The sequence below is a fragment of the Bos javanicus genome, chromosome 11 (genome assembly GCF_032452875.1).
Source record: "Bos javanicus breed banteng chromosome 11, ARS-OSU_banteng_1.0, whole genome shotgun sequence".
Classification (NCBI taxonomy): Eukaryota; Metazoa; Chordata; class Mammalia; order Artiodactyla; family Bovidae; genus Bos; species Bos javanicus.
Window position 1 is genome coordinate 93,047,739 of NC_083878.1, and position 18,008 is coordinate 93,065,746.

Consider the following 18,008-nt stretch of genomic DNA (forward strand, 5'->3'; position numbering starts at 1 on the left):
TGTGTGCTCCAATTTTGTGATTTTTCTTCAGGATTGTATGGGCTTCCTTGGTGGGTCAGATGGTAAGGAGTCTGCCTGCAATGCAGGAGACCCAAGTTCGAGACCTGGGTCAGCAAGGTCCCCTGGAGAAGAAAGCCCCATTCCAGTATTCTTGCGTGGAAAATCCCAAGGATAGAGGGGACTGGCAGTTATAGTCCATGGGGTCGCAAAGAGTTGGACATGACTGAGTGACTAATACTTCATGGCTGATCCAGACCATTCTCATTTCCATTCAGCTTTAGAATTGAATTATTTCCAAAGACAATGACCTTTACCCACACTTGGTGTATACTGTGTGGACTCGAATCTGCTCCCCTAAAGCCAAAACAGTGGCACCATGTCTATATTTGGTGGTTATAAACTGTGTTTAGGGGAGGTGATCACAAAGAACACATTAGAACATTCTTTTGTTTTTCACCAAAAACACTTGATGCAGTAGAACAGTGAAATATGTCTTTAAAGTATCAGAGGTTTTGGTACCAAGAATAGTATATTCTATGAAATTGTGATTTAAATGAAGGAGCCATGCAATGATGGTTTTCAAATTTGCAAGAAAGTTTTTTTTTTCAGCTGGTATCTTACAAAGAAAGTCTTTCATCATTGTCTGGGTCATGTAATTTATTAATACTTTTAAATTCCATGTGCTATAAATATTTATTTGAAGAAGTTCAGTCATTACAAATATATACCAAGAAGTGGAATTTCTCTCCCTCTCAGTCCTTGCCTCCCCTCACACTTCCATTTTTATTTCAGTGACTATAAAAATATATATCATAAAATTTTAAAAACTATAGTGGATTCATCCTTTTGTACTTTGTTATACTTATTTTTTTCTAATTAATGACATTTCAAGAAAGTAATAGAGATCTGTTTCATTTTTTCAGCCTTTTGAATATTGTTACATTTTACATAAAACCTCACAATTTTCTTATTTCCTATTAATAGTTTTAAGTTTTTGCCAATTTTTATCTGTTATAAACTGAGACTGACTAAATAAAATCTCAGTACTCAATATACATTTATGATAATATTCCTTCAGTTAGACACTTGAGTGCTAAAGTCTCTAGAATACAGTATTAAATCATATTTTAAACATACAGCTTTAGGGATAGATGGAGACAAGAAAGATTTCAACATTCCACTATGGAATGGATATTTTAAAGTCACCACTCTTGATTCTTGTTCTTTTAGGCCATTAACATTTTCAATTGTCTGTTAAAGAAAAAGAAATTGAAACTAAGCTACAGCAATGTAATGAAGGAAGGATAGAAAGATAAGAGAATTCTAAACTTGAAAACTTAGTAATTAAAAAAGAAGAAGTTTTGGAGGAGAAAAATAAGGGATTATAAAAGTCCTCAAATGAGAAAATTAGCTGAAATGCATCCCTCCATCCTCTTCTCCTTTCCCTCCTCTCCTTTCATTCTCCTTTTTTTAAACATTTTCAAAGAGAGTCGGCAGCTACAAATTAAGAACTTTTTTTTTTTTTTTTTAGCATTATACTGAATTTGAAGGATTTTGGAGATAATTCTTAATAAAAGAGAGAAACTAGTTAAGGAAATCTATGTGGGAAAAGTGAAAGTTAATCGCTGTGTCCGACTCTTTGTGACCCATGGACAGTAGCCCGCCAGGCTCCTCTGTTCACGGAATTCTCCAGGCAAGAATGCTGGATTGGGTTGTCATTTCCTTCTCCAGGGGATCTTCCCAATTTAGGGACTGAGCCCAAGTCTCCTGCATTGCAGGAAGATTCTTTATTGTTTGAGCCATCCACCCAGTGTGGGAAAAGGATTAGGTTAAAGCAGCATTTGAAAGATGCAATGTGATGACTCTTTGTAGAAAAGAGGAGAAATAGTGGGGAAGAGTATCATGATTTAATCACAGGCAGAGCCAATTAATAGGCCATCAGCAAAGTATGTAAATGCTCACAATACCTTGCCCCACATGGGTTAAAAATGCTAATCTCCAAGAGCTTGCTTGATCACCAAGAGCCAGTAGAAACCAGATTTAAATGGGGATGATTCCTTTGTGTGTACATCAAGAGGGTGCTGCCTGGGGTTTCCTTCTGCCCACCAGCTTCCTCAGACCCTGTTTCAGGTCTTTGTTTCTTAGGCTGTAGATAAAAGGATTGAGCATGGAGGACAGAACTGTGTAAACAATTGTTGCCATGTGGTCCCTGACAGTGTAGGTGGACACAGGCTGTAAATAGACATAGAAGATGCTTCCATAAAAGAGTGTTACCACAGTGAGGTGAGACCCACATGTGGAGAAGGCTTTGCGTTTCCCAGAAGCTGAGGGAATTTTAAGAACTGCAATGAGGATTTGTATATAAGAGAAAGTAATGCATAGGAAAGGGGTCACTAAAATAAAAGATCCTTCTATCAATATCACAATTTCGTTGACAAATGTGGGGGAGCAGGACAATTTTATCAGAGGGCTGAGGTCACAGAGAAAGTTATGGATAATATTAGAGTCACAGAAGGTGAGCTGATTCAGCAGAAGTGTGTGTAGGAGTGAGTGGAAATGAGGCAACGAGCAGGAGAAGGCCACCAGCAGGACACAGCGGCGGTGGCTCATGATGGTGACATAGTGGAAGGGGTCACAGATGGCCACATAGCGGTCATAGGCCATGACTGCCAGAAGGCAGCTGTCAGTGTTGCCCAAGGCATATATAAAATACATCTGGGTCAAACATCCAGCATAGGAGATGGTCTTATGTGACAGGAAGTTCACCAGCATCCTGGGGACAATGGTTGTTGTGAAGCAAATGTCAGTGAAAGACAGGACACTCAAGAAGAAATACATGGGGGTGTGCAGTTGGGGGTCAGAGCGGATGGCCAGGATGATGAGCAGGTTCCCTGTTATGGTGACCAGGTACATGATAAGGAAGAGGATGAAGAGTGGCTTCTGGTCCTGAGGTTGGGAGGAGAGTCCCAGGAGGATGAACTCAGAGACACTGCTGGTTTGGTTGAGTCTTTCCATTGACTCGGGTCTATTAATAGCTATATACAAGAAGGTTTATTATTTCACATGCTTCAATTCTGTATCCCAAATCATGAGAACCCAGCAGATCATTGTTCCCTCTATTTGGTCATCATTAGCCACTCTGCAGGGAAAGCTTGTTACCCTTATCGTTCTTGATGTGGTCCTTCCTTCCCAAATCCATGGGCTTGATAAGAACCTTATATTGCAAGCTGGAGGGACAGAAGAAGAGTTTTACTTAAAAAAATATTGAGGTGAACCTCTTTGATTCTAGTTCCTTCATTCCTATTCTGGAAAATTCCTATTTCCTTCTTGGGAACATAACAATAAAACAGATGTTTCTTTTGAGTTGTTCATTTTGTAGTTTGGGAGACAGATCATCAGCAGAGTAGGTAATATTATATCATGTAGGGACACATTTTTAAACAAAATACAAGAAGATGGAGGTGACTGGGGATTAGAGGGCATTTTAGATATTGAAGTCACAGAACACTCATTCCTTATCAAAGCAAATTCAGTTGGTATACTAGGTCTTGGGTGGAAATAACCATTTTTCAAAATAACCAACAGAGCTAATCTCAAAGAAATGTTGAATCCAGTACAATAGTGATTTTTCCTTTTGTCTGCACACAGAATGAGAGGCTCTTAGCTCATGGGATATGAGTGTCAGTCTATGCAGATCTTCCCTCTTTGTAAAACCATTTTCCTTTTTTTAAACTCCTGTTGTAAATTACATTTGTATAGTATGGACATCCATTTTTGACTCTTCAATTTTTTCCTTAAAATTCCTCTTTCATATGTTTATCCAAAAATAACTGTGAGAAACATGTCTACATACATGTTTTTTTTTTTTTTTTTGGTTGTATCTAGTGACCTAGCAATGGACATTAAAATAGCCTCTGTTTCTTACTACTGCAAAAGTTCTATAGTGAGGGATTGTGCATCTACAAAGTACTCTAACAAAGTGCTTTAAATCAAGATTTCAGAGTCAGCGTATCCCCCTATATCTTGTGAATAGACATATCCCTTAGGGATTTTGATACATTTTGAGATGTTTGGGTATTTATACATTCTTAGCTACAGTAAAAATCTCAACATATATACTTTCATATCATATATGACATGAAACACACATATCATCAAAGTGTCTAAAATAATTTCTTTAGAGGCAGCATATCATTTCAGACATTTTGAATGCACATTGGTATAAAAGTACACTGATATATTATCATATTAATTAATAGAAAAAATAAGTAAGTGCTTACATTTAAGTTTTAAGTTACCCCAAGTTACTTAAGTTACTTCATGTGTGATATTGAGCAAAAGCATCCACATTCTCATGAGGGGTTAGTGAGATAGCACATTTCAAACACCTCAAGACAAGCATATTATGAACACTCAGGAGAAGCTGCTAATACTCATCAATCCCCATGTCACCCTCCCTCATTTCTATTTCTAGAAGGTCTCAAAATCAACTCATTCACCTGTGTAAAATATCACATCCTGCACTGCCAAATTTTCAGGCTAATTTTATGATTTTGTAAGATTTTATGGAAGAAAAGAAAAGACCCTGATGCTTGGACAGATTGAGGGCAGGATGAGAAGCGGGTGACAGAGGATGAGATGGTTGGATGGCTTCACTGACTCAATGGACATGAGTTTGAGCAAACTCAGGGAGACAGTGATGGACAGGAAAGCCTGGTGTGCTATAGTCCATGGGATTGCAAAGGATGAGACATGACTTAGTGACTGAACAACAGCAATGGAAGAAATATTTGTTTTGTTTCAGTGCATTGAGCTTTGAGTGGATCAGTAATTAAAGTTAATTAGAATAAACCAATATTTGTTGAACATGTATTACATGTCAAGCTTATTATAGTCACCTCACTAAATTCCATAATAAGAAATTGGAAAGCACGTGTTATTAAATGGGAGAATGAGGCTTATAGAGGTGAAGCAATTTGCTCAAAGTCACTAAGGAATCGCAATCAGGATTTGGACGCATTCAGATTTCTGACTCACTTTAAGCTCATGCTTTCAAGCATTACGCTACCCCTCCCCTAGGTTTGGTATATTTATCATTTGTCACAGTCACCAACAATCAATCATGCACTATTTTCCTCATTTTGGCAATTTCCTAACATGAAATACCTCTCTATTGCCCTTTATCGACAAGCTTTCTTCTCCCATGTTCTGAATCTATCCTTGTAGTTGCAAGAGAGGTGATCTGGTTATCTTTGTTGCTGAGATGGTAGAATTTGAGTATTTGAATATTCATGATTAATTGACCAAAATCATGGGCTTTTATAACTGGGGTGTGTCTGGAGTGTGGAGTTGTGGCCATGCAGTGACAGTACCCTGAAGACAAAAAATGGGGTTTGATTTGTCCTGCATCTCCTGCTCACAAGTTGGTTCTTGACATTTTAAGGATAACAAGGGAGACACCATGTCTGCAAAGCAGTTTATCACACACAAATCAAGATTGAAAGGTGAGTCATTTGTGAAAGGGCTGCCTGGGGGAATGTGGAATACAAAAATTAGTGGCAATTTGGTGAATTATTTAAATTGGATGCTCCAGGTCATAGATGTGAAGAACACCCAGGCTAGAAAAAAGGAGGAAGGTTTTGGATCTGAGAACCTGGGAGAATAGTTCTAAAAGCAGTGTAAGTGGATCAGAATAGGAATACAACAGTTTTTTTTTTTTCCCTCTTCTTTTCTGCTGAAGCACTTTGCTTTCACCAAAACTTATGTTATAGGTAGCCTAGAAGTCCAACTGGATGAACTTAAAACCAAATGCCACATGGAAGTTCTACTTGGACTTTATGACTTCTTAATCCATAAAATATTTGAAAGTATCCAAAGAGAAAAGTGTAAGATATTAAGCTGGGATAGAGTAGCCCAGTGGGTGGCCAGTTTCCTGAAGCTCACCTGCATGTCCAGATGCTTTTCTTTCATTCCCAACCTCTCCAGAAGCTGATCTGCACCATGTCTGTTCATCAGGTCATAGTTTGCTTCTCAGCCAAAGCTCAGCTTCCTCGTGTGTCTCCCATGGAATGGGAGACGCTCTGACTTAAGTAAGAGGACTCTCCTGATTGTGGAAGACTAGCCACCTTCTCGTGAGTTTGGAGTATTCTCTGCGAGCCCCTGGGGTGTTTGTTAGGTTGAGGAAGTTGTGGTGTGATGACTTCTCAGGGAATTTCATCCTGGGATCTCTGTAGGCAGAGAAAGCACAAAGGGAATCAGAGCTAGCCCAGCTGACTTCAAGGGGACAGGGGACCCCTGAGGCTTCCTGTTTAGCTGTGGGACTAATCTCAGAGCTAATGAACCTCAGTGCACTGTCTCAAGGTCAGGCTTCAAGTGTATTTTATCAAGGATAGGAAAATATTCATGTGGGTGAATATTTTCATTTTATTGAAAATAGGTGTGGACCAAGGTGTATTCTAGAACCAGACAGATCATACATAAATGAATATGCAGAGTTTTCCAATTTTAAGGGGATCAATTGGTGAAGATCAATGGTGTGTATGTGCTTTCCAGTATCTGGGGAAGCATGTGGATTAGATTTTTTTTTAAGTGAGGGATTAGGCTACTGTGAATTTACATATGTTTAAAATCACAGGGTTAGGCAAATGTTGTCATATTTAGCAAAGGGGCTTTGAAAAACATGTATGTATTTAAGAGTTTAGGCTCAAATCAGTGATTTGAAGTTGTATTGAGGGAGAGGAGATACTTATTAGAATGCTGGCCTACTCATTTAGGGGTTGCTTTTAACAAGAGACTTTGCCTCTATGAGCCTCAGTTTCTTCATCTGAAAAAGCAGGATAGCAGTTCTTTCTGGCACTAAAACCAGAAATAACATTTTCTTTTGAGCTTTATATAGATAATATTGTGTATTTTGTTAAAAATCATCCATAAATATAGGAAAAACAACACATTCTGCTACTGCCTTCAGGGTAAACCACTGTCTCACACAAAACATCTGCATCTTCTTCCTTACCTTTGAGTTGAGTGTAGAAAGTTTAATCTACTTACCAAGAGTAAATACTACTGAGGCAGAAACCCCTGGGTTTGAGTCATGCCTCCTGCACTTACTCTTCATGTGGCCTTCATCTTTCTCTTGTTTCCATTCATTCACCCAACAAATATTTAATTATTATTTTCCAGCTTTATTGAGATGATTTACATATAACATTGTGTAAGTTAAAGGTATACAACACAGTTGTTTGAGACGTATTTATTAAGCACAATAATTACCACAATAATGTTAGTTAACACATCCATAACCTCACATAGCTACAACTTATTTGTTTTGGTGAGAACATTTTTTCTTGCACAACCTGGTAAATTTTCTTATTTTCCTTTTTAAAAAATTTTTTATTAGAGTATATTTGATTTACGATATTTCATTAGTCAGATGTAAGCAGAATGAATCAGTTATGCATATACATATATCCACTCTGGTTTAGATTCTTTTCCCATATAGGCCACTACTGTGTGCTGAGTAGAGTTCTATGTACTATTGGTGGGAACTTTTAAATTTTTGTCCTCTTAGCAACTGTCTTTCTTTAAAAGAAATTTAAAAACTGAGGTACACTTGATGTGCAATGTGTTAAGTTCAAAGTGTACAACATAGTGATTCTCATTTTTAAAGATTGTACTCCATTTATAGTTATTATAAACTATTGGGTATAATATCTGTGCTGAACAATACATGCTTGTATAAATAGGTCATTGTTTTATATATGGTGGTTTGTACCTCTTAAACCTCTATCCCTATTTGCTCTGCCTCACTGTTAACCTAGAGTTTGTTCTCTATGTCGGCATTTTTTTTTTTTTTTTGCTATTTTCAATTGTTTCTTTTATTTCTACATTCTACATATAAGTGATATCATACAGTATTTGTCTTTCTCTGTTTTCTTTTTCTTAGGGGAAAATTGTTTTATTTAGTTTTCTTTTGTTTATTCAATGAAAGAGTCTTTCAATTCTATAGTGCTTGACAATTTTCAAAAGTTTCACATACATGATTTCATATAACCCCACAATTGCCCTTTTAAAAATTCCCTTCTCCTATGTTCCCCTGCATGGATCACAGCTTTGTCTTTGCAAAGGGTTTTGTGTGACTCAAAAAATTATTAAAGAGATGGAAATACCAGGCCACCTTACCTGTCTCCTGAGAAATTTGAAAGCAGGTCAAGAAGCAACAGTTAGAACCAAACATGGAACAGTAGACTGGTTTCAAACTGGGAAAGGAGTATGTCAAAACTGAATACTGTCACCCTGCTTATTTAACTTACATGCAGAGCCCATCATACGAAATGCCAGGCTGAATAAATCACAAGCTGGAATCAAGATTGGCAGGAGAAATGTCAACAACCTCAGCTATGCAGATAATACCACTCTAATGGCAGAAAGTGAAGAGGAACTAAAGAGCCTCTTGATAAAGGTGAAAGAGGAGAGTGAAAAAGCTGGCTTGAAACTCAACATTCAAAAAGCTAAGATCTTGGCATCTGGTCCCATCATTTCACGGCAAATAGTGGGGGAAAAAGTGGAAGCAGTGATGGACTTTATTTTCCTGGGCTCCAAAATCATTGAGGATGATAACTCCAGGCATGAAATTAAAAGATGCTTGCTCTTTGGAAGGAAAGTTACAACAAACCTAGACAGCCTATTAAAAAACAGAGATGTAACTTTGTTGACACAGGTCTGTATAGTCAAAGCTATGGTTTTTCCAGTAGGCAGGTGTGAATGTGAGAACTGGACCGTAAGGAAGGCTGAGTGCCAAAGAATTGATGCTTTCAAGTTGTGGTGCTGGAGAAGGCTCCTCAGAGTCCCTTGGATGGCAAGGAGATCAAAGCAGTCAATCCTAAAGGAAATCAACACTGAATATTCATTGAAAGGATTGCTGAAGCTGAAGCTCCAAAACTTTGGCCACCTGATGAAAAGAGCTGACTCATTGGAAAAAACCCTAATGCTGGGAAAGATTGAAGGGAAAAGGAGAAGGGAGTGACAGAAGATGAGATGGTTAGATAGCCTCATCGACTCAAGGGACATGAATTTGAACAAACTCCAGGAAATAGTGGAGGCCAGAGGAGCCTGGTATGCTGCAGTCCATGGGGTCGCCAAGAGTTGGACATGACTCAGTGACTGAACAACAACAAAAGGGAGGCAATCACATTATAATGACCTCTTGATTCTCACTGAAAACACTTGATGCAGTAGAACAATTAGATATGTCCTTAATGTTCCAGAAGTTTCCATACTTAGAATGCTGTATCCTATCAAATTATGATTCAAGTGAAAGAGCCAAACAATGATATTTTTCATATTTGCAAGCACCTAAAAAGTTTCTCTTCAGCTGGTATTTTACAAACAGTCTTTCACCATTGCATTGGTCATTTGATTTATTAATAGATTTCAATTCCATGAGCTATCAATATTTATTTATACAAATTCAGATGAATGTGTATCAAGAAGTGCAATTTCTCTCCCTCTGTGTCCCTCCCTAGCCTTACACTTCCATTCTTATTCCAGTGACTATATAGATATATAACATATTATTTTGAAAACTAAAATGAATTCATACTTTCATACTCAGGTCTACTTAAGATTTCTATTTAATGATATTTCAAGAAAATAACAGAGATCTGCTTGATATTTTCTGCCTGCTGCATATTGTTATATTCGATAATTAATCACAATTAGTTTCTCCAGTCCTTATTGGTAGGATTTTAGGTTTTTCCCAAATTTTTATCTGTTATAAAATTGATTGACTAAAATAAATTGTCTGGAATCAATATACACTTATGATATTAATAATATACCTTCAAGTCAGACTCAAGAATTGGTGTTTCTAGAATACAGTTTAAATCGTATATTTTAAACATGTAGGTTTAAGGATAGACAGAAGTAAGAAATGTTTCAATATACATACTACGCAATGGATAATTTTATGTTATCATTCATGATTCTCATTCTTTCTGGCCATTAGCATTTGGGAGTTGTGTGCTAAAAAAATATGAAACTGAAAAGGTATAAAACCATAGAAATATAGTAAATCAGGAGAAAGATAAGAGAGTAGTAGAAGTGAAAACTTAATAAGCCAAGAAAAAGTTTTGGAGAGAAAATTAAGGTGTTATTAAAGAGGGTGGGATGATTTGGGAGAATGGCATTGAAACATGTATAATATCATATATGAAATGAGTCAGCAGTCCAGGTTTGATGCACGATACTGGATGCTTGGGGCTGGTGCACTGGGATGACCCAGAGGGATGGTACGAGGAGGGAGGAGGGAGGGGGTTCAGGATGGGGAACACGTGTATACCTGTGGCAGATTCATGTTGATATATGGCAAAACCAATACAGTAATGTAAAGTTAAAAAATAAAAGAAAAGAAAAAAATAAAAAGTATACATGTAAGATTGCATTTATGGGGACCTGTAAATGTTTAGGAATGTGCCAACTTTAATGAGAAGTGTAATTTAATGTTTTTCAGATGTTGATATTTGAATAAAATCTCTATAAATGCAAAAAAAATCCTGATATTGAGATAATTAAGTAAAATATACTCCATCTTCTCCTTTTCCTTTTCTCCATTCATTATCTCCTCTTTCAAACATTTACAAAGACAATCAGCAACTATAAATTAAGTAATTAGTTTTAGCCATTTACTGAAATTGAAGAATTTTGGAGGATAATTATTGATAAAAGACAGAAATTAGTCCAGGAAATATCTGTGAGAAAAGGCTTATCTCAAAGCAATATTTCTAAGATGCAATGTGATGAATTTTCATAGAAAAGAGGAGAAATGGTGAGGGGGTGTATCATGATTTAAGCTGAGGCAGAGCCAATTGATGGGTCTTCATCAATGGATGTAATTGACCACAATTCCTATTCTCACATGGGTTAAAAATGCTAACCTCCAAGAGCTTGCTTGATCACCAAAAGCCAGTAGAAACCAGATTCAAATGGGGAAGATTCCCTTGTGTGTTCATCAAGGGGGTGCTGTCTGAGGTTTCCTCCTGCCCACCAGCTTCCTCAGACTCTGTTTCAGGTCTTTGTTTCTTAGGCTGTAGATAAAAGGATTGAGCATGGAGGATAGAACTGTGTAGACAATTGTTGCCACGTGGTCCCTGACAGTGTAGGTGGACACAGGCTGTAAATAGACATAGAAGATGCTTCCATAAAACAGTGTTACCACAGTGAGGTGCGAACCACACGTGGAGAAGGCTTTGTGTTTCCCAGAAGTTGAGGGAATTTTGAGAATTGCAATGAGGATCCGTATATAAGAGAAAGTAATGAATAGAAAGGGGGTCACCAAAAGAACAGGTCCTTCTGTCATTATCACAATTTCATTGATTAATGTGGGGGAGCAGGACAATTTCATCAGAGGGCTGAGGTCACAGAGAAAATGATGGATAACATTAGAGTCACAGAAGGTGAGCTGATTCAGCAGAAGTACATGTAGGAGTGAGTGGAAGTGAGGCAATGAGCAGGAGAAGGCCACCAGCAGGACACAGCGGCGGTGGCCCATGATGGTGACATAGTGGAAGGGGTCACAGATGGCCACATAGCGGTCAAAGGCCATGACTGCCAGAAGGCAGCTGTCAGTGTTTCCCAGAGCATATATAAAATACATCTGGGACAGACACCCAGCATAGGAGATGGTCTTATGTGACAGGAAGTTCACCAGCATCCTGGGGACAATGGTTGTGGTGAAGCAAATGTCAATGAAAGACAGGAAACTCAAGAAGAAATACATGGGGGTGTGCAGTTGGGGGTCAGAGCGGATGGCCAGGACGATGAGCAGGTTCCCTGTTATGGTGACCAGGTATATGATGAGGAAGAGGATGAAGAGTGGCTTCTGGTCCTGAGGTTGGGAGGAGAGTCCCAGGAGGATGAACTCAGAGACACTGCTGGTTTGGTTGAGTCTTTCCATTGGCTTGGGTCTGGTTAAATACAAGACATTCTGTTATTTCACATCTTACCATTCCATAGCCCAAATCATGATAAGTCTTTGTTTCCTCTATTTGGTCATCATTACCAGCTATTCAGGCCATGTCACTCTCATGGTTCTTGATGTGGACCTCCCTTCCCAAACCCATGGGCATCATAAGTGCTTTATGTTAAAAGTTGGAGGGAGAGAATAAGAGCTTTCCTTTAGAAGTCATCAGAGGTGGACTTCTCTGATTCAAGTTCCTTAGATCCCAATCTGGGGAAAGCACTGTTTCCCTACTGGGAACATAGCAATTCAACTGAGAAATATTTGCCTTTTGTGCCATTCATGTTGTAGTTTGGGTGACAGATCAACAAACATAATATGTAAAATAATATTATGAAAAAACTCTACATCTGCAGAGTGTTTTAAAAAAGTGTTTTATGTCAACTTCTTAGAGTCAGCATATTCATCCTTGCCTTTTCTATAGACACATTCCATAAGAATTTCAATCATTTTTAGATATTGGTTATTTATAGATGCTTGGTTACCATAAAAATCTCTACAGTGAACATACTGTATCAACAAAGTGTTTAAAATCATTTTTTTTAGAGGCAGCACACTCTCCCACATTTTGAACATACACTGGTATACTGTGCGTGCATGCTCAGTCGCTTCAGTAGCATCTGACTCTTTGAGGCACTGTAGACTATAGCCTGCCAGGCTCCTCCATCCGTAGGGTTCTCCAGGCAAGAGTATTGGAGTGGGTTGCCATTTCCTTCTCTGTTGGCATAGTATGTTGATGCATTAATATATTACTTCATTGAACAAATAGATACTTACACTTTAGTTGTAAGCTACTAAACAGTTTTTATTTTTTTTTATAAATTTGTGTTTATTTGAGAAAATCTGATTTATTTTTTTTAATATAAATTTATTTTTTTAATTGGAGGTTAATTACTTTAAAATATTGTATTGGTTTTGCCATATATCAACATGAATCCGCCATGGGTGTACACATGTTCCCCATCCCGAACCCCCCACCTCCCCTGTACAGTCCCTCTGGGTTGTCCCAGTGCACCAGCCCCAAGAAACAAGTATTAGGCATTGAACTTGGACTGGTGATTCATTTCATGTATGATATTACACATGTTTCAATGCCATTCTCCCTAATCATCCCACCCTCTCCCTCTCCCACAGAGTCCAAAAGACTGTTCTATACATCTGTGTCTCTTTTGCTGTCTCACATACAGAGTTATCGTTACCATCTTTCTAAATTCCATATATATGCGTTAGTATACTGTATTAGTGTTCTTCTTTCTGGCTTACTTCACTCTGTATAATAGGCTCCAGTTTCATCCACCTCATTAGAACGGATTCAAATGTATTCTTTTTAATGGCTGAGTAATATTCCATTGTGTATATGTACCACAGCTTTCTTATCCATTCATCTGCTGATGGACATCTAGGTTGCTTCCATGTCCTAGCTATTATAAACAGCGCTGCGATGAACATTGGGGTACACGTATCTCTTTCAATTCTGGTTTCCTCAGTGTGTATGCCCAGCAGTGGGATTGCTGGGTCATAAGGCAGTTCTATTTCCAGTTTTTTAAGGAAATCTCCACACTGTTCTCCATAGTGGCTGTACTAGTTTGCATTCCCACCAACAGTGTAAGAGGGTTCCCTTTTCTCCACACCCTCTCCAGCATTTATTGCTTGTAGACTTGGATCGCAGCCATTCTGACTGGTGTGAAATGGTACCTCATTGTGGTTTCGATTTGCATTTCTCTGATAATGAGTTTTTAAACCTCACTTACTTCATATGTAATATTGGACACAAATATCTACATTCTCATGAAAGTTTAGTAAGAGAAGGCAGTTAAAACACTTGAAACAAAGACAAGCATATTGTAAACATCCATGAGAAGATGTTGGTACTCATCAATCCCTGTGTCATCGTTCCTTATGTGCTATTTCCAGATGCTCTCATAATCAGTTAATTCACGTGTATAAAATACCACATTCTTCATCATTGAATTGTCAGGCTAATTTCAGGATTTTCCAAGATTTTATAGAACACCTTGTTTATGCCTTGAGCCTTGAGTGAATTAGTAGAGTTAATAATAATACCTAATTATTTATTGAAAAGTTATTACATGCCACATTTATGCTAAGCACCTCACTACATCCCCCAAAAAGAGGAATTGAGAGGCATGTGTTTTTATCAGGAAACTGAGGCTTATGGAGGTGAAGTGGTTTGCCCAAGGTCATGAAGGAAGTGAGTAGGAATCAGGATTTGAATCCTACTCTGATTTCAGTCTCACTCTAAGCTCATGCTCCCAAGCAGTATGCTACCCTTCTCTAGTTTTGGTATACTTATTATCTGTCACAATTTGGCACACGCACTGTTTTCCTCATTTTGAAAATTCCCTACATGAATTATCCTTCTACCCTTTTAAACTGACAAGTCTTTCTTCCTCCATGTTCTTATAGTCACAAGAGAGTTGACCTACCTTTCTGTGTTGAAGAGATGGTGGAATTTGAAAATTGGAATATCCTTGATTAAAGGGCCCAGGTGAGTCAGAAATAATTAGCCATACTTGGCTGGGGTGTGCCTGGTGTGTGGAGCTGTGACTGTGCCGTGGACAGTACCCTGAAGACAAAAAGTATGGATTTGATTTATCTTGCATCACCTGCTCACAAGCTGATTCCTAATGTTTTATAAATAGGGAATATCATGTGCATGAGGAAGTTTATCACACACAGATCAGTATTCAAAAATGAGTCACTTGTGAAAGGTCTTCCTGGGCAATGTGGAATATTAAAAATCAGTGGTGATCTGGTGAATTATGAGATTGGAGCCTCCAGGTTGTAGATGTGAGGAACACCCAGGCTGATGACTAGAAAGAGAGGAAGGTTTTGGATCTGAGAATCAGGAAGATTAGCTCTAAAAGGACAGGGTGTATGAATGATGCTGGGAATACAACTCTTTCTTTCCTCTTATTTCTATTGAAGGATTTTGCTTCCACCAAAACATATGGTATAGGTGCCTAGAAGTCACCTTCTAGGATGGATTTAAAACCAAGTGACATATGGAAATGTTACTTGGATCTTATGACTTCTCAATCCATGAAATATTTGAAAGTATCAGGGAGAAAAAAGTAAGGTACCAAACTGGGTTGGAGTAGCCAAGTGAGTGGCCAGCTTCTGAAGCTCACCTCGACGTCCAGATGCTTTCCTTTCCTTCCCTTCCCAGCCGCTCCAGAAGATGATGTGCACCACATCTGTTCATCAGGTCAAATCTGCTTCTCAGTCAAAGTTCAGCTTCTGCATGTGTCTTCCGTGTACTTCTGGGCTGACTGACAAGGAGAGAAGTAGGGATGGAGGAGGAACCGACATACTACTCCAAAGGGATAACACATTTCCCTTTCCTGACTTCAACCACCATTTCTTCCCTAACGCCTGGTCCCTAGCATGATGCTGCTCCTCCCAGCTCCAGATCTCAGAAGGCAGAGATGGTCTGACTCAAGTGGGAGGACTCTCCTGATTGTGGAAGCCCAGCCAGCTTCTCATGAGTCTGAGATCTGCTCTGCTGGTCTCTGGGGCATTTATTAGGCTGAGGGAGTGTGATGTGAGCACCTCTCAGAGGAGTTTGTCCTTGAATCTCTGTAGGCAGAGAAAGCAAATGGGAATCACAGCCAGCACTGCTGACTCCAAGAGGACAGGGGACCCCTGAGGCTTCCTGTTAAGATGTTGGCACTAATCTCAGAGTTTCTGAACCTCAGTACATCATCTCAAGACTATGCTTCAGTTTCCCCAGGATGGGCTATCATGAGTGGACAAATATTTATATGAGTGAGTACATTTATTTCAGGGGATTCAGGTATGGACCAAGGTGTAGTCTAGATCTGGCAGATCATAAGTCAATGTGGGAACATTGTACTTTTCAGGGGATTCAGTTGAGGGAGATCAATGGTGTGTATATGCTTGCCAGTGTCTGGTGTGCATGTGAATTAGATTTTTTCTGTGTGGGATTAGGTTAATATTAATGTATTTTTAATGTACAGGGTCAGGCAAAATGTATTGTCATATTTAACAAAGGAGCTTTCAAAAAAATGTATGTATTTCAGAATTCAGGTGGTATGCATACAAAATAGAATATTACTCAGCCAGAAAAAAGGAAATCTTGCCTCTGGCAACAACATGGATGGACCTAGAGCAGTGTTTTGAGGTTAAGTTCTTTCTTTAAATTTTTTAAAATTGAGGTATGGTTGATATACAATATTATGTAAGTTTGGGTATCCAACATAGTGAGTCACAATTTTTAAAGGTTATACTCCATTTATAGTTATTATATAATATTGGGTATATTTTCTGTGCTGAACAATATGTCCCTGTAGGTTATTTATTTTCTACATAGTGGTTTGTACCTCTTAATTCTCTACCCCTGTCTTGTCTCTTCCCTCTCTCTTTGCCTACTGCTAATATATAGTTTGGTGTATGTATCTACGAGTCTGTCTTTTTAACATTTTCATTAGTTTGTCTTTTAATAGTCTATATATAAGTGATATCATATAGTATTTGTCTCTGTTGTAGTATTTGTCTCTGTAGGTTTTCTTAGGGGAAATTGTTTCATTTAGCATTTTGTTTTTATTCAATGAAAGATTCTTTAAGTTCTATGTGCTTTACAACTTTTAAAAGTTTCACTTACACAATTTCATATAATCCCACAGTAACCCTTTTTAACAAGTTCCCTACCCCTGTGTTTCCCCTCCCCTTCTCCTTCTCCCCGCTGGTAACTACTAGTTCTTTCTGTATAGCTGTGAGTCTGTAATCATTTGTTTCATGCGAAGTTATTATAATACTATTGACCTTATTTCTTAAGATGTACATTGCTGCTGCTAAGTCGCTTCAGTCATGTCCGACTCGGTACGACCCCATAGATGGCAGCTCACGAGACTACCCCGTCCCTGGGGTTCTCCAGGCAAGAATACTGGACTGGGTTGCCATTTCCTTCTCCAAGATGTACATTACATCTCCACAACTTATTTATTTATAACTGGAAGTTTGTATCTTTTAGTTTCCTTTAATTATACCCTCACCCCTCCAAAGTCCATCTCCTCTGGCTACCACCCATCTCTTCCCTGTACGTGTGAGGCTTTTCATTTTGTTTTGCTTGTTTTGTTTTTCAGATTCCACATTGAAGTGAGATCATATGATATTTTTCTTTCTCTACGTGATTATTTCACTTAGCATCATACCCTCTAAGTTCATCCATGTTGTTGCATGAGTAAAATTCATGTTGTATGCATGAGTAATATGGCTGAGTAATATTCTATTTTGTATGCATACCACATTGTTAAAATCTATTTATCTACTGATGGATACTTAATTAGCTTTCATACTTTCTCTATGGTAAACAATGCTTCAGTGAACGTTAGGGTGCACTTTCTTTTTTTTCAATTACTGTGTTTGTTTTCCTCAAGTAAATGCTCAGAAGTGAAACTGTTGGATCATGTGGCAATTCTATTTTTAACTCTTTGAGTTCCTTCCAGTATAATTTTCCACCCAATTTAAGTCTGTTGTAGTTAAAAGACCAGTTAGATTCCAACATACAGGGTGGAGGACCAAACATGTCTCTCTTGTACTCAGGTGCCTGCTTTAACCAAGGTGTCATCCTGGTTACAGAAACATAAAGCAGCAGCTGCTCGCTGACAGTCTCAGTATGTCACTGATGTTCAAAGGCAGGCGCCCTGTCTTAGTGCTACAGCAAATGTAACAGCAATATGTGTGATATTACTAAAGTGATAATCCGAACTTACTATTGTTTAGGCAGGTCTTTAAGAAACTCATTGATATCTTCTCTCTAAATTATATGCAAAATTTCTCAGGAAATTATTATAGTTTGGCTTTGGCCCAATACTTCATCTCCTGGAAAAATGAACCCTGGAAACATCCTGTATTGGCCCTGACTCAGCACTACATGTGAGAGAGGCAGTTAAAAACACTACATTCTTGCTTTGAGGTAGTTTTGCAAGAAAGGAACACTGAATCCCTTTCC

At 38.3% G+C, this 18,008-nt stretch overlaps 2 protein-coding genes across 2 annotated transcripts; both read right to left on the bottom strand.

Annotated features, from left to right (window-relative positions):
* Positions 1–2,070: 2,070 nt before the first annotated feature.
* LOC133256612 (olfactory receptor 1L8-like) lies at positions 2,071–3,015 on the bottom strand. Its single transcript, XM_061431390.1, has one exon. It carries the CDS (start codon positions 3,013–3,015, stop codon positions 2,071–2,073), a length of 945 nt encoding a protein of 314 aa, XP_061287374.1.
* Positions 3,016–11,005: 7,990 nt separating this feature from the next.
* On the bottom strand, positions 11,006–12,091 carry LOC133256613 (olfactory receptor 1L8-like). Its single transcript, XM_061431391.1, has one exon. It carries the CDS (start codon positions 11,948–11,950, stop codon positions 11,006–11,008), a length of 945 nt encoding a protein of 314 aa, XP_061287375.1. The 5' UTR covers positions 11,951–12,091.
* Positions 12,092–18,008: the final 5,917 nt, after the last annotated feature.

Bases quoted from the DNA above. Each gene is read 5' to 3' on its own strand.
- LOC133256612 (XM_061431390.1), bottom strand. From the start codon at position 3,015: ATGGAAAGACTCAACCAAACCAGCAGTGTCTCTGAGTTCATCCTCCTG.
- LOC133256613 (XM_061431391.1), bottom strand. From the start codon at position 11,950: ATGGAAAGACTCAACCAAACCAGCAGTGTCTCTGAGTTCATCCTCCTG.